This window comes from Rhyacophila brunnea, unplaced genomic scaffold (genome assembly GCF_057557595.1).
Source record: "Rhyacophila brunnea isolate RB1 unplaced genomic scaffold, BYU_Rbru_1.0 scaffold_1, whole genome shotgun sequence".
Classification (NCBI taxonomy): Eukaryota; Metazoa; Arthropoda; class Insecta; order Trichoptera; family Rhyacophilidae; genus Rhyacophila; species Rhyacophila brunnea.
In genome coordinates this window covers 442,129-462,401 of record NW_028232751.1, presented here as the reverse complement: position 1 = coordinate 462,401, position 20,273 = coordinate 442,129, and the positions used below count along the sequence as shown (strand labels likewise).

At 30.9% G+C, this 20,273-nt stretch overlaps 2 protein-coding genes across 6 annotated transcripts in view; one reads left to right on the top strand and one right to left on the bottom strand.

Moving 5' to 3' along the window:
• LOC147079327 (coiled-coil domain-containing protein AGAP005037) overlaps positions 1–20,273 on the top strand; it is a 608,924-nt gene that overhangs the window by 322,798 nt on the left and 265,853 nt on the right. The gene's annotated exons all lie outside the window — the stretch shown is intronic.
• Positions 485–20,273, bottom strand: part of LOC147079329 (uncharacterized) — a 104,963-nt gene continuing 85,174 nt past the window's right edge. The window contains exons 7-9 of the mRNA XM_085940061.1: positions 10,729–11,436; positions 10,273–10,442; positions 485–2,104 (exon numbers count right to left, since the gene is read on the bottom strand). Of these exons, the coding sequence (XP_085796187.1) occupies positions 1,931–2,104; positions 10,273–10,442; positions 10,729–11,436 (1,052 nt within the window). The 3' untranslated portion in view covers positions 485–1,930. The remainder of the gene's footprint in view (positions 2,105–10,272; positions 10,443–10,728; positions 11,437–20,273) is intronic.

Here is a 20,273-nt window from a genome sequence, read left to right as displayed (position 1 = left end):
ACCATTCTTGGGTAGGTACTATTTATTTTTAATTGAATAGTCGTTGATATCTTCTGTTGATTTTAATTATAGTGGTGAGATACATTGTATGTTTGATAATTAGACAGAATTTATAGAATTCCATTTAAAGTTTGTCTCTTACCATAATATTTTTTCCTATTTTAAATGCATAATAAATGGATGTTTTGTTTCAGTAAATATCTTTAATTTATTTGCAGTATTATGCAAATACAAAGTAAAGGTATTATAGATAATGAAGGGTTTTAGTAATCATTCTTCTTAACAAGTAGGGATACTGAAACTGAAGAACTTAGGTACATACTATTTTATTCCCTAGTTTTAATATTGGGGGTTGGTCCCATATATGACGTCATGTCCTAAGCGTGGACAGAGTTTGAACCTACGCGACGACGCGTGTCGAAAAACAAGGAGCGGGCTGTAGAAAATATGACGTCACAAAACCAATTAAAATTGTATTTTTTTTGTGTATTTACAGTATACAGTAAAGTTTATCTTGAGAATACGATATTTTGTGAAAACATTGTACTGAATGGTAGATGTTGAACAATGTAATAATGTAATTTAAATAGGTGTTTAAAAACACATCGAAGAACAAAACACCGTTATTTATTGATGACACCTTATAATGTGTGCCAGCTGATGCGTTGGTGTGATTACATTTTATCTAGGTTGGCATTGTACGATATTTCTAGATATAACGACGTGTTTAACAATCGCGGAATAAACTGAAATGACGTATTTCTATAAAAATATAAAAATGAAGGCGGCGATGAGGTGCGGAAATGAACACGAATGTGACAATGAAGAGAAAACCGTTTTATTTTCCGTGTTAGCAACTAAGATTAATTATTGAAAATGAAAACAGACGCATTTCCAGACATTTGTTATGAAAATAGTGTGTAGGTCTTATTTTAGGCGCTCATTGCATTCGTTGTTTTACTCTATAAAGAGCCTACAGCTCGACGGTAAAAGAAACTACTCGCGCGGATTCATATTTTCTATTTATCTCACTTCTTCTGCAGGCCATGAGTGATGCAATACAAATCAAGCGATAGGAAGAGGCCACGTAGGCTTCCTCGTAATTATTTTGAAAACGAAATAAATATATGAATGGTTAATCTTCTCTTTTAAAATATCAATGAAATCATATTATATTACGACTGAATTTACACAATTTTATCATTTTCACGACTCAATTCGTATGGGCATGGGCTTATGGTGCGATCGAAGAAAATTAATATTGTTCATTCTGTGACGCCTGTTCTATATAATAAATTATTCGACTGCAATTTAACATGAACCTGTTTTTCATGAACGTTTGTTAATTGACAATTTTTGGTGGAAACACAATGTATTAAATAAAATAAAATAAAATAAAATAAGTATGGAATAAATATGATACCTTGTAATTAATTGTGCACACAAAATCTTGCATACAAAATGGGATTCGAATTAACTAAATCGTAAGAAACGTGCTTTACCAATCTGTCGGGCTTATTTTATAATGAATGAAAATGATTATTTTATGAATTCATAAAAACGTCGCCTACATAGGGAACACCATATGATTACTGGAAAGTTAGCCCTGTTTGACAGAAATTTCTGGAATATGTCACCAAACTTATGTAATTAAAAAATATGTAATTCAATATTATTATTTGCATTCTTTACTTGTATTAGCAGTAATTATGGCTCTTGAATGCACTTATTAGTTAGTTTAATTCAGGTGGCTAAAAATCCGTCTAGCAATAAAACCATTTTGCTGTTTAGCCAGCCCAAAACACATCGATTTAAACTGTCACTTGCGCTTAGTCCGTAATGAGTTGTTATTGGTATATCAACTTGACGAACATAGTGACGTATATAGGTAACACTTTGTTAGTAGTTAGTTCTTAAGTGGTACTGAGATTTAAAAAGCCTTGCACGCTGGCACGGCGGGGTAGTACAGAGCACCGCTGAAGAGTTTCTTAGGCGTGTGTCTCCAGCTGATGATGAGGGCTTTCTGGAAGGGCTCCTCGCCGCAGCCGTTACACAAATCCATGACAGCACGAACCTCGGCTTCTGCAGGCTCTCGTTCGTCAACCTGAAAAAATATAATAACGTATCAATTAAAATGTGTTACACGGAACAATGAATCATATTGAACGCCTAGCGCCAAACGACAGTCAGTATTCTTAACTTGTTTACAAAAAACTTTAATATTATATTCTTTTAAAAATTGTTTTTGCAACGTGTCCGAGCTTGTTACTAAAGAAGAAACGGTGGCTGCCAAATTCAAGACAAAGATTACTTTTAATTTCGTGAATTTTACCTGTTGAATTATACAAGGTTTCATTTTGTTCGGCAATAAGATTTGTTTCTCGAAAATCTTATTATTTAATGACATTATACAGCATACCTATAAAAATAAGCGAAAAACCCACACCTTTTTTGATCGTTGAATTTATATAACATGAACAGTTTCAGAGAAAACATTTTTACCATTTGTGTGGTGAATACATTGTTTTCAAATTATTATCCAGCTCCAGTTTTGTAGAACATAATACACTGCTGATGATTTTATCACGTTTTTGATAAGAAGAATTTGATTTATTTAAATTATATAAAATAGCCCTTGCCGATTGTTGCTGCGAATAAGATCATAGGTGATCTTCGTTAAAATATTTCTTGACAAGAGTTAGTTAAATTCGCTTATATGTGATTAAATAGTACATTGGTATATTCAAGGTTATAAAAATGTCTTTCCCTCTGTAAATTGAGTGAAAGTTTAACATATACGTAAAACATTATTAATAATTTATAGTATTCCACTTCTCAACATAGAACAATACCTAATAACTAATAACTAACGGGATCAATCATGATCGATGTTGATTAATGATGATATAAAAGTAGTTAATTGATAGATAGTCAATTTTCATCAATTTGCAGCACGACAGTAAAGCAGCTAAATGGTTGTATTCAGGGATAAACTTTTGTTATGTTTTAGATAGCAATCGACAAATTGTACTATAAATGAGTATTCGCTGTAACGAAGTTGACAAGTAAATCGATGCTTGTATTGAAAACGAGATACGCACACTTCTTGTGGCGTATATCATTACAATTCCACAAATTTATTTATTTCGATTGACGTCACATTTATTTTTTTCACTTCGTGTTGTCTATATAATATATATATTGATATATTTAAAATAATTCACACAACTGTTTCGGTATAAAAAAATCATCGTCATGATATTTATTTTGACAGTATTTTTTGTTTGTAAGCGATAGCATCGCATTAGGCTGGGCGCATATAACAACCACACGACTAGGGAGCTCAGAAATAAAGGGAAATGAAATACCTAACGGATGTGGAGTAACAGGCAACCGATCTCGAGTGTGAAAGAATATGGGATAAACTTAAACACGTGTCAAGAATACGCTTGTCCTTCGTTCTGACAACTGCCCTTGATTTATGTTCTGACGCCCATTCAATATTGGTGTATTTAAAGGTTGCAACACACACTATTGCACGTCTATAACGTGTGTTTTATTTTCATAGGATACTCACACATTCAAAACCCTGCGTCAATGGTGAAGAGTTTTTTTGTAGTGTTGCCAGTTGAAAATTTAAAAAATTCAATAGATCGGCGCTATTCCGGTTCGAAGATATTAATATTTTTAGATACTTATATGGTTGTGCGATGCAATTTTTGATTATTTTGTGTTGATAATTGACAATCCCATAATTCATGTTGTATTAAAAACCCGCTAAGATACACTGAATACCCTTAATTTGATCTCTACTTTGACACTATTTGGAAAACGCTACTGTTGATTGTCAGTGCATTTAACCGTAGCGGTAGGTAGGGGGGCCGCCAAAGATCCTGGCCTGGGTGCCGTTTCAGGATTTGGGGGCCATGGTTACTGTGTTGGTTTTCAAACTAAGTTATTTTTATTAAGTATACTTTAATCAAACCCATTGTAACTGAGTTCTACTACGTAAAGTTATGTACATGTATTTTAATAAAGCTGATGAAATATTCTGATTAAGCTGATTTTTCCAAAAAGATTTTTTCATTGGTTATAAGTGTTTTTGAAAATTATGTATGTTCAATAATTAGAATGGTACATTCTTAAAATCTTGTGAATTATTCGTTGAATAAAAAATAGTTAATTAAAAAAATATTAGCAAGTTCGAGTAAGTTACAACATAAAATATTGGAGAGATCCGTGACGTCGGTTAGTAATTAAAGTAGTAGGTACCACTTTGATTTAATAAACAAAAACCGATTGCCAATATTAGCTTAATTTGGAAGAGCGCTGATGAGCAGGTATTACAGGCCAATGGTTAAAATTGGTCGTAATTAGTATGTCACCTAGTAGCATAGTGGACAATGCGCACGGGGAGTAAACCCAAGAGATGCGGGTTCGATTCCTGCCGGGTGTCTTACTTTTTTCAAAAAGATTTTTTCTATTGGTTCTTCAAAATTATGTATGTTAAATAAAATACAGTTGATTGCTATTCGACCTGACACATCGTTATACCAAGAAAACGCAACGAAAAGTTTATTGCAGGAAGCATTTCATATCTTATAATATAATCTTGAAATGTTAGGTACTCTTAGAAATATTCTACATTTATAATGGACACATTTAATCGCTCGGTTAAACTGTGGAGTTACTTCTAAAATCCGATTTAACGGATGGTTTCCCAATAAAAGAAACCTTTCAAAAGCACTGTCGTTTAAAAGTGGGTACGTACATGGTTTCTATCCACATACTTGATGCACGCTTTGTACAAGAATAGCTAATCTTAAAACAATTAACGCATGTTTTACGGGTTAAAGCCGGGTGAAGCTTTGTACGGACAAATATTTCGATTATTATTTACTTCTGCACGCTTATAAAAGTTAGTGTGGTAGAGTTGGTTGACCAGCAGGTATAAAATATGTACATGGTGAATATTATTAAGTATTAGTGCGTATAGTCTAACTACTACCAGATTTAGAGGAAACGGAAGACCCACGTACCAACTAAACTGAAATAATTACGAGATAAAAAGAACTTTTTATATACAACGTTTTTAAATTTTCTGTTGAATCATATAAACTTGACTTGACTAGCTTAAACGATCAAAAAAATTGTATTTGATAGAAATAATACTGAAATGTCATTTTGACACTCATATTGATTCCCATAGTAACGCACGTATATATTAATAATTTAGTTTCAAAGACCGCCTTAGCAACCAATAATAGTTAGTAGTAAATATTACTTTTAACGATTTTTTTCCGAAACATACAAAACAGAATTAACTGAAAATGAATTCAATTCTGCTTAAAATGGCCAAAAGCATTAAAATACTGCATTGTCGTCGTGTTCTAATATATTCTAAAAGTTTCAAATGTCTAGCTAGTCGGGAAGTTAGTTAAAATTCTTCAATCGTCCAATATAAATCTTGGCCTATCACCTAGCAACCTAGCAACCAGTAATAGTGGATTGGATTACGGATTTCTTCCGAAATAACTTTTCATACATAACAGTATTAACTGAAAATGAATTCAATTCTGCTTAAAATGGCCAAAAAGCATTAAAATACTGCATTGGCATCGTGTTTTGATATATTCTAAAAGTTTCAAATGTCTAGCTAGTCGGGAAGTTAGTTAAAAATCGATTGCAAGATTTGTACCGGACAAACAACCACCTGACAAATAAGAATATGACCTAATAAAAACGTTGTAATAAATACCACTTATTTTTCAAAACATTTGGTTTTATTGCATTTCTTTACCATTAACGTATATTTATTGTGTTTAACAAAATCACTGCTAACCTTTTAATTACCTTTTCCACATCCACATTTCAATAACACGTTAATTATGTCCAATGGCCAACGACTCCAAACGCGCCAGTCGCAGTGTTAGCACTAAATGAGTTATTAAACTACTTACACCACCTACACTAAAATTGGTATACGTTTATTTTTTAAATTACCAATATATAGAAATTTTTGAATATACATACGTTAAAAATAATATTAATGAGTTATTTTTGCAGTTGTTTTGTCATATAATATGTTGGGCAAATTTATCACTTAATTTATGATAAATTCAAATTTTTTATTTTTTAAGATTTCGGTATTGTTTTATAATATTATTTAAAACCTTTTTTCGAATCATCGTCGTTTAGTGTAACCCAGTTTTAGATTTATCCTCATGGCCATAATTAAGCCTGCCGATTAGAGTTAGTGGGGTATAGTGCATATTAATAATTAATTTCATTTAATGGTAACTTATTTTTCATATTTTTTTCTCCTAATGCACTTTTGCCTGCTTTCAAGTGGCTTATAATCCCGACGTCATTAGTAATATGAATTGACTTTTACCAGGAAATAACTTGAATGTTCGCTTTGCGATTATGTCATTTTCTTAAGCTTCTCTCCTCATCTAGCTTATGAGGCATAACGAAAGCTTTGAAAATTGAAAATATTCCATGGACACACTCTTATTTGTGCTATTTATATTTGGCATTTATTTTCTATTTTTCTTATTCTGAGAAGTAACATTGTTGTAATTTTATTGAACGTGTACTAGTCTCGTGATATAAAAGCGTTCGATATCTTCTAACTTTTCTTGGAATGAACTAGTGGTAGTGAACCTGTGGCACCCAAAAGAAATCTGTTGGGACGCGACAGATTTGCAAATAAAACCATCCTCTCTGAGAGCTTTTTGATTAAATGATTTTCACCTTTTACTAGTGCCCGTTTCTTTTCATGCATTTTAAGTGACCGTATTTTCTATTTGTATATGCATAACCATCCCATTTTATTTTTTTAATGTTTTTTCCATCTGAGAAACGTAGCATTTTTCTGACATAACTAATGTATATTTTTTATGTATTTAATGCAAGTTTTCAAGCCATTTTGATTGTGTATCATGATTTTTCTCCAGTACTTATCATTTTTATGTGTTTTGAGATAATAATTTGCATGAATTTAAATGAACACAAATCGCATTGATATGGGGTTTCCTCAGTAAACATCTATCTTATTATGTATAATGTGTATCGTTACGCATGTATATAATTTTTATTTAAAAATAACAGTTGCCACACCAACTAATATTACAAATATTTGTCAGGCAAGCACAACAAAATTCGATCCGCTTTTATAGACAATCATTTTCTTTGAGATGAGCTTGAACGTTTAAAGCAATCTTATGGGTATTTCTATGTTATGTTGATTTTATCACATTCTTATTTAAACGGCACAAGGAAGTCGGGTAGGGCAGGTAGGTAACTACTTGTAAAATGTTTGTCCAATTTGAAATTCTCCCATCCCTCTATCCGCTATCGGGTGTTGTCGTTCAACGGCGACCTAAAATGTCAATAACACTTCTCTTGTACTGACATAATTCATTGTTTGTTAGGAAAATCGTTTTCAATTATTCCGAGCTTTAAATTCTGAAGAATAAAATCCTTTTCGACTATTTTCCGCGCTAAAAATTGTGCCCCGGGCATGTTTTTATCTCGAACAACAAACAAACGCCTCTTATGAATTATTTATTCGTAAACATTCGTAAATTGTCTTACTATCGTGATTAGAGTGTGATTCCAACGACACAAACATTTATCATTTATTTTACGAAAATACACCACCTTATTAATTCTAGTTAATGTAATGTCATTCTGTCAATAATTAATATAATTTAGAGATTTTTCAACTTATAAAATTTAGTTACTGCTATTAAGTTTATTATAATATATTATCTTAAAATAATCATGCAGGTAACCTTATTTCGACTACAATAGGTACTTTATAGTACAATGTTGTGATCGACCATCGCTTAAGGGCATATAATTGGATCGTATCATTCTATTATATTAGATTGTTTACCAGACAACAAATCGTTTTATGAAAGAGTCAATAATAAAGAAAATCACGTTTGTAAACTCTGTAAAGAGTTCGACCGTCCTCCTACGTATATATTAGTATATCAATATTATTCTTGGGCTTACGACTGATCTTTGCTAAAAATATTACTTTGAAAGTGAGTTAAGTTCAGTTTGGTTCTTTGTAAGAATTCTTGATTATTTTCCAGTTGAATTCTTTAGAAAATGTTGTATATTTTAGTACCGACAATGTGACTTAATCGGAATATTATTTTTCATCTCCCCAGCTGAGAGGTGTTTGAGAGGTCTGAACCTTTGTTTAATTAAGTTCACATTGCAGCCGTGACTACTCGAGTTGCTAAAATATTATTTTCTACCTACAAAGATTTTTTATTTCTATTTAATTGTGTTTTACAGCGATGCAATTTCTTTATTATATAAAGCTTTTCTCTCCTTACAAAGCCGTGTCGAATGAAATTCAATTCGAAGAGAAAAAGACTTTGCTGGTTAACTCCAGTGATTGCTACCGGACTCTTATTGAATGCTTTGATCACCTTTCAAGTAAAGTACACCAGTTTCTAACAAATACCTATCATTCGATTTTGGTTTGTTAACGTTTTTATGAGTACTTTTACTTTCACATATAAATATAATGAATTCGATATAACATAATTATTCTGATTCATTCATGTTCTAATATTGGCTAATATTGATTCTATGGTATTTTGGTTTTTACACTGCTATCAAAACTATTGATTAGTGGTTGACTAAGTATCTAGATTCTAGTTAATCAACATTTTAAAAAGTGATACAAGACAACAATAGTTAAATACTTACGTTGAATTCGGTTGTACAACATTTGTTTACATGTAGATATATATTTCGTTCTTAAATATCATTATGAAATAAAATTCTACCTAGTAAGTAGTTTGTGATGCGGATTATTAGTGAGCGGTAGTGAGTCAGTTTATAAAATCGTCGGTCTCTGGTTCAAATCCAGGGTCCGGAAAATTGACATGTTACCCAAAACAGGGATGTAATAGTTTGAGCAAGTGATCAGCATTAGTTTGTAATAAAACTGTTATCTGTTATTGGAAACCGTGACGTATGAGGATTGCAGAGTCAATTATAAACAAATAATTAATTGTACTTGTAGCGCAGTATGCATTTAAAGATAAAAAGATATAATTATAAAAAGTCATATGAAATATATAAAAATAATACAAATTTAGCAACCTAGCTAAACTTATAGATAGTTAATAACATCTGTTTTCAATTAAGTGGATTTGGGTCGATAGCGTACATACTTTAAAAAGCAAATTTGAAATAAATAGGGGTTTTCTATTACTAGTATAAAAATGATATTGTCATTTGTCAAGATTAATAATATATATAAATGGTATTATTTTAATTCTTGTTGACGGCTTATTTCACAATATGTAATATATAATAAATATATTATTTTATTAAATATCCGCAAAGTGTGGAAGTATGCGTACATAGTTTAGTAGATTTGTAAAACACGATATTCTACTTAACGGTAGGGTTGGGTTACTTGTTACTTGAACTGACAAAGGCAATGAAATAATCATTCTGATTTTTATTTATATGTATATATATGGATTCGTTTGGAAGTTGTCCTTTTTCAAGTATTCGAAGAACGTTTGACTTGGATAGGCACTTTTTTACCACGTTTTTATTAGCTCGTATTCTTGTTTTCCGGCACAAATTTTTTCTTGTTTGTCCAAGATTTGTATTGGACGATTGAAGATTTTTAACTAACTTCCCGACTAGCTAGATATTTGAAGCTTTTAGAATATATCAGAACACGACGACATGCATTCTTTTAATACTTTTAGCCATTTTTAAGCAGAATTGAATTAATTTTCAGTTAATTCTGTTTTGTATGGAAAGTAATTATTGTCGGTTGCTAAGGAGGTCCTAGCAACTAAATTATTAATATATACGTGCGTTACTATGGAAATCAATATGAAATGTCAAAATGACATTTCAGTATTCTCTATTTATTCAGTATTTCTATGAAGAACAATAAAAAGTTTTTATTAATATATAGAATTGTCATGTTTATAATATGATTCAACAGAAAATTTAAAAACGTGGTATATAAAAAGTTCTTTTTATCTTGTTATTATTAAACTTATATTAGAATTCTCGATAGCTCAGAATTTACTGATGGATGGTATCTTAAAAGTGACTTTGGGTTCACATTTCAAAACAGTATATAGCCAATATCCTTATGTGAATTAGATACTCGGTTAACTTATAAGTTATCACTAAACAGACTAAATTAAATTTTAATTAAATATGTATATATTTTATTTAAAACCTTAAAATTAAATAAACTTTGCTTACCTTCTCCTTTTGTATATTCTGAACGGGAACATTCTCCCCAAATCCTGCCAGTCCACTGATGAGTGACTGCTCGAATGTCTCCGAGCTCAGGAGGGAGTCGTCCACGATTGAACCGTCTGAAAGGGCCACCAGACCTCTCTTCGCCTGCTTCTTTGAATCGCCAGTTTCAGCTGGAACATTATTTTTTCAATATATTAAATATTGATTGACTTACATTACCTGTTCTTATTTTCACACACATACATTTTTAAATCTTTGATATTAACATCACGGCTCGTTTGTACCGTATGATTTTTTACATGGTACGTTTTTCTAAAAGTTTATATAATATGTATATTAATTACATGGTATTATTCTAAGCATTTATACATAGATAATTCGACTAGCAGTGGTTGATAGAAATCAAAGTGCAAATATACCTAAGGGACTGACCTTAACATATAAGTCAGTACTTACCTAGCATTTCCTCTTGCATCAATTCCTTTTCGGGATTGTCTCGTTTATTCCTCTTGTTTTCAGTCAAAGTGGATGTTTGCCTTTTAACGTCCATAGCGTTGCCGTTTCTCTTGAACAGGTTGTGACCTGAATATCCTGACTCTATGAATTGAACATTGGCTGGATGTGCCAGCTGTCCTGTCAGCAACAATCGATTACCTCCAACACCTCCCAGTGGAGAGGGGGGATACTGCTGAGGGAATTGAATTTGCTGCGATGGTAAACCTAGCTGGTTTCCACTAATCTGAGATGCGTATTGTAGTGGGATGCCATTCCCTGCACTTGGAGGGAATTGAATTTGATTTTGCGGTATTACTCCTGCTTGATTAAACAGTTGTTCTGATATAGATCGTCCAGGTCCAAATTGTCCGTTTACGTATTGCTGGTTTAATTGTAAGCCATTAGTGAGTTGTGAGGGTACGAGTTGAGGCGAATTTCCAAGGTTTAACTGCAGCATTGGGTTGATTTGACCTCCGATAAGGATGGAGCCGGGTGGTGCTGGTGGTGCGGGTGGAGGCGGTGGTGGCGTCGCTGCGTTAGGAAGAGGAGAGCCGTCGTGGCCAAAGTGGTGGACGTGGTGATGCTTGTGATCCTTATGAGCTTTTCCGGCGGTCAAAGCGACGCGGTACAGCTGAAGCATAGTCAGTTCACCTAGCATACCTCCGGCTCCTGAAAAAAAAATATACATACTTAATAACAATATTACTAACAAGGTATTCTATCAAATATTTACTGGATGTTAAGTATTTCTAGGGTGATTACTATAGTTATTGGACTTTAAGGCTATATCTCAGTTGAGGCATGGTCTAAAAAGATCGTGGCTAGGTGATGCGCGGATTGCGGGTCGCGGGTGCAAATGACGCATGCCGAATGAAATATAATTTGTCATATAAATCCAACATGCGTCCATTTAATGTTCTGTTTATTATAGAAAGCGGCCGTGCATATCCACGGCTGTACATATATGACGGGTGGTGGTGGGCACTTTAACGTATGTTCTATTAGTAACAATAATAATATATTCATTGACATGTTTTCTTTTTAAAGTAAATGGGTGACGTTTTTAGTCATCTTTAGACGATTTAAGAATTGATACCCCTGTCGCCATCACGAAACAACTTGACGTATTTATACCTCGTCGTTCGCCCTCAGACTGCCAGCGAGTCCAAAATTTCGACGCGCCTATAGTTGAAAATTATTTGCCGTTTCACTGAAATATCGCCTTAAAAGAGATACTTTCTTAAGGTGATGTCTTTACCTACCAGAGCACGTAGCGGAAAATACGTAGCTTGCAATTTGAGACATTTTTTTTATAATTTACAATATCAATTGTATTAATTATTATTAAATCTATAAATAATAAAATCTGAAAACATGAAAAAAAGTATTTTTTATTTTAAATCAAAGATAAACTTATAATTGTAAAAAAATGTGAATTTTTTGAATCGGACCGCATCTTATTATTACATATTTTATGTTCAAATTTATTATTAAAATTTAGTTTATTATGTTTTCTAAGCATCGTATTCATATTTTAATTTTTCTATTTAAAAAAACATCGATTTTTATAAAAATATAAATGTGTAGATATAACTTGAAATCATTTGTATTTATATCAAATTTTATTTATGTATGGTGCCAATATCGAAGCTCGATTTGATATACTCGTAAATAAAAATTACATTAAAAATACTAGGATATTGGAATGTAAATTTAATTCGGTCTTATCTAGTTTTAACTCGTACCTACTGGATTCAATATGAAGATTCACGACAGTTTGTTATGGATACCTAATATTATTGATTGCTATTGAAAAAAGGTTATGTAATTAATTGAGTTAGCATTTACTTGGTAGAATTCCATTTTACAAGAAATAAAAATATAAATAATATTAAATTCTACAGGTTTTTAAAAAGGGTTCGTCGATAGCTATTTCGGTTGTAACAACATTATTAAGACAATTCAGATAGGTCGGCCTATCCGAATAGTCTTGATAATGGTGTTACAACCGAAATAGCTATCGACAAAACCTTTATAAAAAAACCTGTCGATTTTAATATTATTTATATTTTCATTTCTTGTAAATTATGTTACTGAGAACGCCGTGCAACATATTATAAGCACTGTACAACGAACTATGCTTAGAAAAAAGTTTAATGGAATCAATGAATTAATAATAAATCAACAGGCTTATAATGATGTGATATATAATTGAAATAAAAATATATTGATAATACATTATTACTCCAGACCCTAGTTGTTGTCATTGATATAAAGGAGAATAGAACATTATAATAGTTCAAGTACACCTAAAAAAATTTTTTTTTTGTTTGGGTGATCAATTATTGTAAAAAAATATGCTTTCCTTTAAGTCTTCTCACATTTGTTTCTATATTTGAAAGTGGTCATAGTAAGAGGGTCGAAGGGATGGTGATTTTGTTGACACATTCTAATGAAGGCAATACACATACACTTCGTTTCAATCAGTGTCTGGGAGTATGAAAACAAGCTAATTGGCAGGAAAACACGCTGGATTTTGTGAAAATATAATTACGTATCAATTTACTTATTCTACCAAGAACGAAGTCAATAAATACCCTTTTTTGCGTTTCAAAAAAAAGTGGAAAAATCGTCGATACGTGTAAAAATCATACATTTTAACAGAAATATCTTTCAAAATTGACAGTAAAATACTTATATTGTGTCAACGACGCTTAAGTTTAGTTTCATGTTTAAGATGATCTTTCTTGTAGGACAGACATAGAGAATTAAATAACATACCATTTAGATGAATAGTTGTTAAATTAATATTTTATATGCGTGGAGATTCGGAATACTATACAAATACATTAAATAATGAATGAAATTGTTTCATCGTGTTTTATTTATCACTAAAATAGGTACTGACCTACCTGCATTAAACTCCACAAGCCTGATGCTTTTTTGCAAGCTAGATGCCGATCGAAAAAAGCTAGATCTGGCAAGAAACCGCTAAATTGGGAACGCTGGTTCCAATGGACAAAGTAATTATTGTTGCTGTCTAACTTAAAACTTCTGAGAAAATTGCAAATAACTAAGTTATCATAGATTTATATTGGATATCATGTAGTTAGATTATCCATACACTGTAAACAAAATTCCTCTCACAATTGAAAAAGGGAAGCAGCCTTTGATTTTTAATATAAATATAATGTACAACCCAATTTCGTGGAATAATGCATTTTCTCTAATATTTTCGCTTTTAGTCATGCCGTCAAAGCCTTTGCTGCTTTGCATGTACTGAGAATTAAAATCAAAACTCAATTTTTCTCGCAAGAGTCAAAGCGAACTTTTTGTCCCATGTTCGTTAAATAAAATTCATGTCGGGGCCGATGTTAATATTATCACATGGACCGAGCTGGTTAACTTCATAATAATTTTGTTCGTAGTTTACAGATTCTGTAACAACGGCTATCGAACTGACAGCCTAGTCTCATTCAGTGAACTCAAAATAATGGGACCAACTATTATTAAAAATATCCTGTTATCTCAGTTGAAAATGTAGCATATAATGTAACTAACTAAACAAAGTGACAATATGAAACTGTCACACCTATCCTAATGTTGTTTTGAGTAGGGATTGCAATACCGAATGAAAATGTCAACACCGGTTTTTGGTATTTCTTATTGAATACCGGTATTAATATCGGTATTTCTTAAACATTAAAAAAACATAAGTAGGTGCTTATCAATAAATATAGCTATTAAAATATTTAAAAAAAATTTATTTTATAGCAAAAACCTACACACCTACATTTATTATGTTGACATTTAAAAATATTATATTGATCATAATTATTGTAGAACTAGTGATGTTTTACAAATAATTTGAATATATTAATAATTTTAACTAAAGCCCTCAAAAGTTCAAATGCAAGTGCAAGTCCGGCTGCAGGAAAAGCTTCTTAAATTGAAAGCTTGCATAGTCATTAATAATTATAGAATACTTGAACATTTTTGTCACAGATGTTTTATATTTCGAAATAATAGTAGGTAATTCATCGCGACAATTACTTAAATATAGTTGATGAAATTTGTTTTATTATTTTTTCACCTTTGTTGGATTCACTCAATATATTTGCATTTTAGCAGCACATAACTTATAATTCATTTTCACTAATTTCATTTAGTGTGCTTTCTTAATAATCCATAGCTTTGAGCGTGCTCTGTCACATAATAATATTATAACTGTTTTATTCTTATGTTGTTGAAAAATTGCTGCCTATTATTACAATTTATAATATACATTTTGTATACGTACAAGTCTTATTATAAACACTGTTTGTTACTTTGTTGTAAGTTAGCAAATGAGATTTAATTTATCTCATTAGCTGTTCCATCGAACCAGTACATATATGAAAATAATATTTACACATTGGGGTAAATTAAATTCAAATAACTGGATTCGCGCATTAAATTTGTATTCCAATTGAAATACCTCCTGTTTATTATAATTATTTTATTGCTAATTAAAGTATGCGTTGCTGTTAAAGAGTTATTGTTATTAATTTATAAATTATTGTGTATAATTATAATATATGTCAAGTATCTTGATCAAATGTGTTTAAATTCTATGTTTGAATTATTATTATAATTTACTGACTGTGTTAAATTGGCTTATACACACCTTTGTTACGTAATAATATGAAGTGGCCACTTTAACAGAGTAAGCAGAAATCATGAACGCCAATTTCCAATATACGTGTGCCCTTGTTGAAATGTAGGTAGGTGAGTGAAGACGTTAACGAAATAGGATAACAATACTGGAAATTTAAAGCGAATTTGCAATATGTTCCATTATTGTAGTGTAAATAATGTTAATTTTCAATCACTTACATTTGTGTTTACCTGTTTACGAAATAATGACATTTGTATGCTTAGGTCTGCATCAAACAGTAGTATTTTATTGTCAATTATTATTAATGAAACGGAGTTTATTTTAAAATAATAAATCGTATCATAATGTAACCTTTTCAGTGGTTTCAGCATTCAGTTGTGATGACTAATAATTCATGATGGGTTTAATATTGTTTAAGAATCACTTTATATACACGATAGCCACGATAGCCGAGCGGTTTAAGCGTCGGCTTATAATGTTGCGGGTCCCAGGTTCGAATCCTGTTTCTGGCAAATACACATTGTTTTTCACTTTGTGTTGGACTCAGAGTATGGACCTAGTTGGTTGAGCAAGTGGCAAACATCAATTTCTCGTAAAAACAAATCTGTTAATACAACCTCCACTCTATATATTCATATGATTATTTAAGGATCGAACATGGTGAAGTAGTAGTAGTAATTGTATACCTACACATAAAATAAACATAAGTTTTAAAAGTATAATAATATTTTATTTAAGAAATTGAATAAATAAGTAAACCGTAACATATTTATTAATTGGCGTTTGCGTGACATCTAAATGATTAAGATCACTAATTGATTTGATATTTCATTCGCGAGTTTTGATCAATTGAGTTCAGTTGGAAATTGCGATTCTTTTTTACTCGAGTTATTAAATTGTATTAAAAGCTAACGCTTCAAATGAAGTTGAATTTATAGTACAGACAAGTCAAACAGAGTTGAAAAATAAATAATATTACTTTATATTCAGTTAACTTCACCACGCCATTCAGGGGCGTAGCAGAGAGTTAAAAAATAGTTGATACCTAAGTTTATTTTTAAAATAAATATCACAAAAATAGAATATCCGGTGGTAGATAAGTGGCCCAATCGAGACTAGGGAATCCAATCCCGAGCCAAAATTCTGATCCCGGGATATCGGGATTACAATTTAACAATCCCGGAATCCCGGGACTGGTCCCGAAATTTTATATTTACAAATAACATTGATAAAATCGGTCAAAAATAAGTCTAGTATAATTTATACTATTTAAGACATTTATTGTTAATATTGTATACGTTCAATATTAGAAATACATAAGTTTAATGGAGTAAATAATATTGTAATATAAATAATACTGTGAATTTAATATGAGATTGCTGTTTCTGATAGTAGAGACTTAATGAATGAGTTAGCGAGATTTAAAATAGTAAAGCAAATCATGGTGTACTTATGGCATTTCCGCTTCATAAATCTAATTAGTAAGCCAAATATGAAACTGCCGTAAAACGTATGAGATCATTGTGGAATTACTTTGTTAATAGTGCGAAGCATTGTTTTTTCCAATCTTTCTCATTCTTATTAATTTATGTGAAAAAATAAAATGAATCGGCAACTTACACATGGGTATAAATCAAACTTCATTTAAACTCAGTTTATTTCTAATGTAGTTATTTGTTATTAAAAGTATTTTTTCTGTTATATTTTCGTTTTTATTTTATTTTCCATAAAAATTCATAAAATAATCAATCCCGTTGTTTCAAGAGTTTTTCTAAACTATGTGTTTTAACATAAATGAACAGAAATACATAAAAAAGTATTTTTTTTTTATAATTAACACATTATAGTGTCCCACAGGATAGACGGTTTATAAAGACGATTGATTTTTTTGTTCACTGGCTTTATAAAAAAAAAACTTATATTTTCCAAGCATATATGTATGCAAAATATGTATTTAATTTATTTTGTTCATTTTATAAATTAATTATTCACTCGTATAGTGGTAGTATGTAGAAGCTAGCATATACATAACTGCAAATTACAAAACAACCCTCACTAATCTAACATCGAATTGTTAGAAATAGTTTCCACTAGAAAGATACGGGATATCGGTAGAACCTCAATCCATGTCACCGCGTTCTAAACAATTTCGTGGATGGCAGAAAGTCTCCTAGGGAAGACGTGTAGTATGGACGTAAGTTTTACCAACACGATCAGTGGGGTTTACTTTTCACTTCTGTATGTCACACGCATAACGGTTGAAATAAATTGTTGCAAGTTATATTAAAAGTAATACTATTTGTATTTCTAAAAGCGGATTGCTAACAACTATTTCGTATAAAATAAATCAACATACTCATCGGATCGTAGTATACATTATATGGCCAATTTAAAAAATAGAAACAAAACTCTTATTTCAATTATTAGGAGGGAGGAAATAAAACAGGACACAAAATATAAGAAAAATATACAATTATTGTGTGGGATTTTGGTTTGGAAATATGGAAACACAATAATATTATTAGAATAACTTTCCCAATTTAACCAATTTCCTGTTTTAATTATTGTATATTATTTTATTTTCTCGATTTTCTCAACATAAGATGATAATAATCACAAGATAAAAAGAACTTTTTATTTACGACGTTTTTAAATTTTCTGTTGAATCATATAAACTTGACAATTCTATGTATTAATAAATATAAAATACTGAAATGTCATTTTGACATTTCATATTGATTTCCATAGTAACGCACGTATATATTAATAATTTAGTTGCTAGGACCTCCTTAGCAACCGACAATAATTACTTTCCATACAAAACAGAATTAACTGGAAATTAATTCAATTCTGCTTAAAAATGGCTAAAAGTATTAAAAGAATGCATGTCGTCGTGTTCTAATATATTCTAAAAGTTTCAAATGTCTAGCTAGTTGGGAAGTTAGTTAAAAATCTTCAATCGTCCAATACAAATCTTGGACAAACAAGAAAAAAAATGTACTGGACACACAAGAAAAAATCTGTACCGGACAAACAAGAATACGAGCTAATAAAAACGTGGTAAAGTAAAATAAATTATTGTAGTATCGTCAACGAAGTTGACTATTACTTCAATTTTATTACCCATTTAACTGTTTGATACGTAATGGAAATTTCTCAAGTTTTCATACAAATTGGAAATGTCGTGGTAAACGCTTTATCGGAACGTAATGTCAGTCGATTTGATGAGCGAACTGGTTCTTAGCTATTCTGTTAGCAACTGTAAAGTGTAATAAATGAAATGTATTCATATTTGACTTAACATATTGTAACATTCTATGTGCACTGTGCAAATAATCGTTCAGTCTTCAGATTTAAATATATTTTTATAGTTTGCTTAAGATGAATAATCGAACGTCTTAGAAACACACCTATTAGAAGTTTTAAACTATCATTAATATTTTAGCCCAGTAAAAGTCTTCAGCGACTGACTTAGCCTCACACTACCTCAAACCGTATTAAGCTCAGTTTTCACAATATTTATGCGTCCTACTTTTTATGTTTTTTTTTGTTTGTATTACATTCTTGAGACATGGCCTGCACAACAAATTCGGCTCACTCTCACATGTGATATACTACAATGCATACAATTCATGCCTGTATCTTCCTCCAATTATGTCATTTTAACAGATAGATCTGAATACACTTTTTATTAGCTCTTTTTAATAAATATTAAGCCTTTTCTCTACCGTTCAGCACTCCAATCCGTATATAAGTAATTCCTTATCGGATTAAAAAAAAGTATATCAATTTTAAAAATTACGCAACACTTTGTAATATTACAATTTTTACTAGTGAAACCAAACTGTGTTCGAGAGAAACGGAGTCGTATAAATATAAAACGTTCAATGTGCCAAATTGTCCATAATGTATCTCGGTGTATAAAGTAGAAAAGGGACGAGTTGAATGAACATCACTAAATTAGTAGATGTCGCATCCCACATAAATTGACATACTCGTACACAGTTGTTTTCACCTCAATTTCCTCTTGGCTCTCCTGAAAAGGAGCAACTATAGATATATGCTCTTTTTCCTTTATCAAACAGATTTCTCAATGCATATTATTATTATAACAAGTAAAATATAATTCACAAAACGATATTATAGATTACATTCTACATATTGGTTGATAATTTATATTATTTAGATAATATATGATAATTTATATTAATTACTTAGTTGATTATTTATATTATCATTTTGTTAAATGGAATTCTACCAATCAAATACTCAAAAAATATAGTTAGTTTTAAGGCTTCCATGATTATCTAATTAGTTATTATAAATTAGGTGAAAAATGTACTGATGTGTGAATGAAAAGGTAATGTCAATTTTTTATATTGATTATAACACCGTATCGTTCAACTGGGCTTAAAAGCACGTTTATATATCGTTGTCGAAATCTGTAAAAAGGTGCTGTTGCTAATTTTTTAGCTCTATATATCACAAAAAAACTAAATCATAACATAACATTTGTGGGAAAAATGCTATTCGGGAGTAAAAACAAGAGTTCAAAATTTGTTTACCCACTGTACGCAAAGGTTACGAACTCTCGGATACTTGTGTACAAACTTCGGAGAGCTGATCCACATCTCATTAATAAGTAATATTTGCTAGTAATCTATTGCCAAACAGTTTCGTTGCTTCCGTTTCCGATAATACATCTTTGCACACGTACAATGTACGTAATGCTCAATAGGGAAAATGGGTAGATATTAAAAATAATAAAAAATAGTATTTCATATTTTAAAATTATTCACACTGATTTATATTAATTATTACTATCGATATGCAACCTTAAAATTAAAAC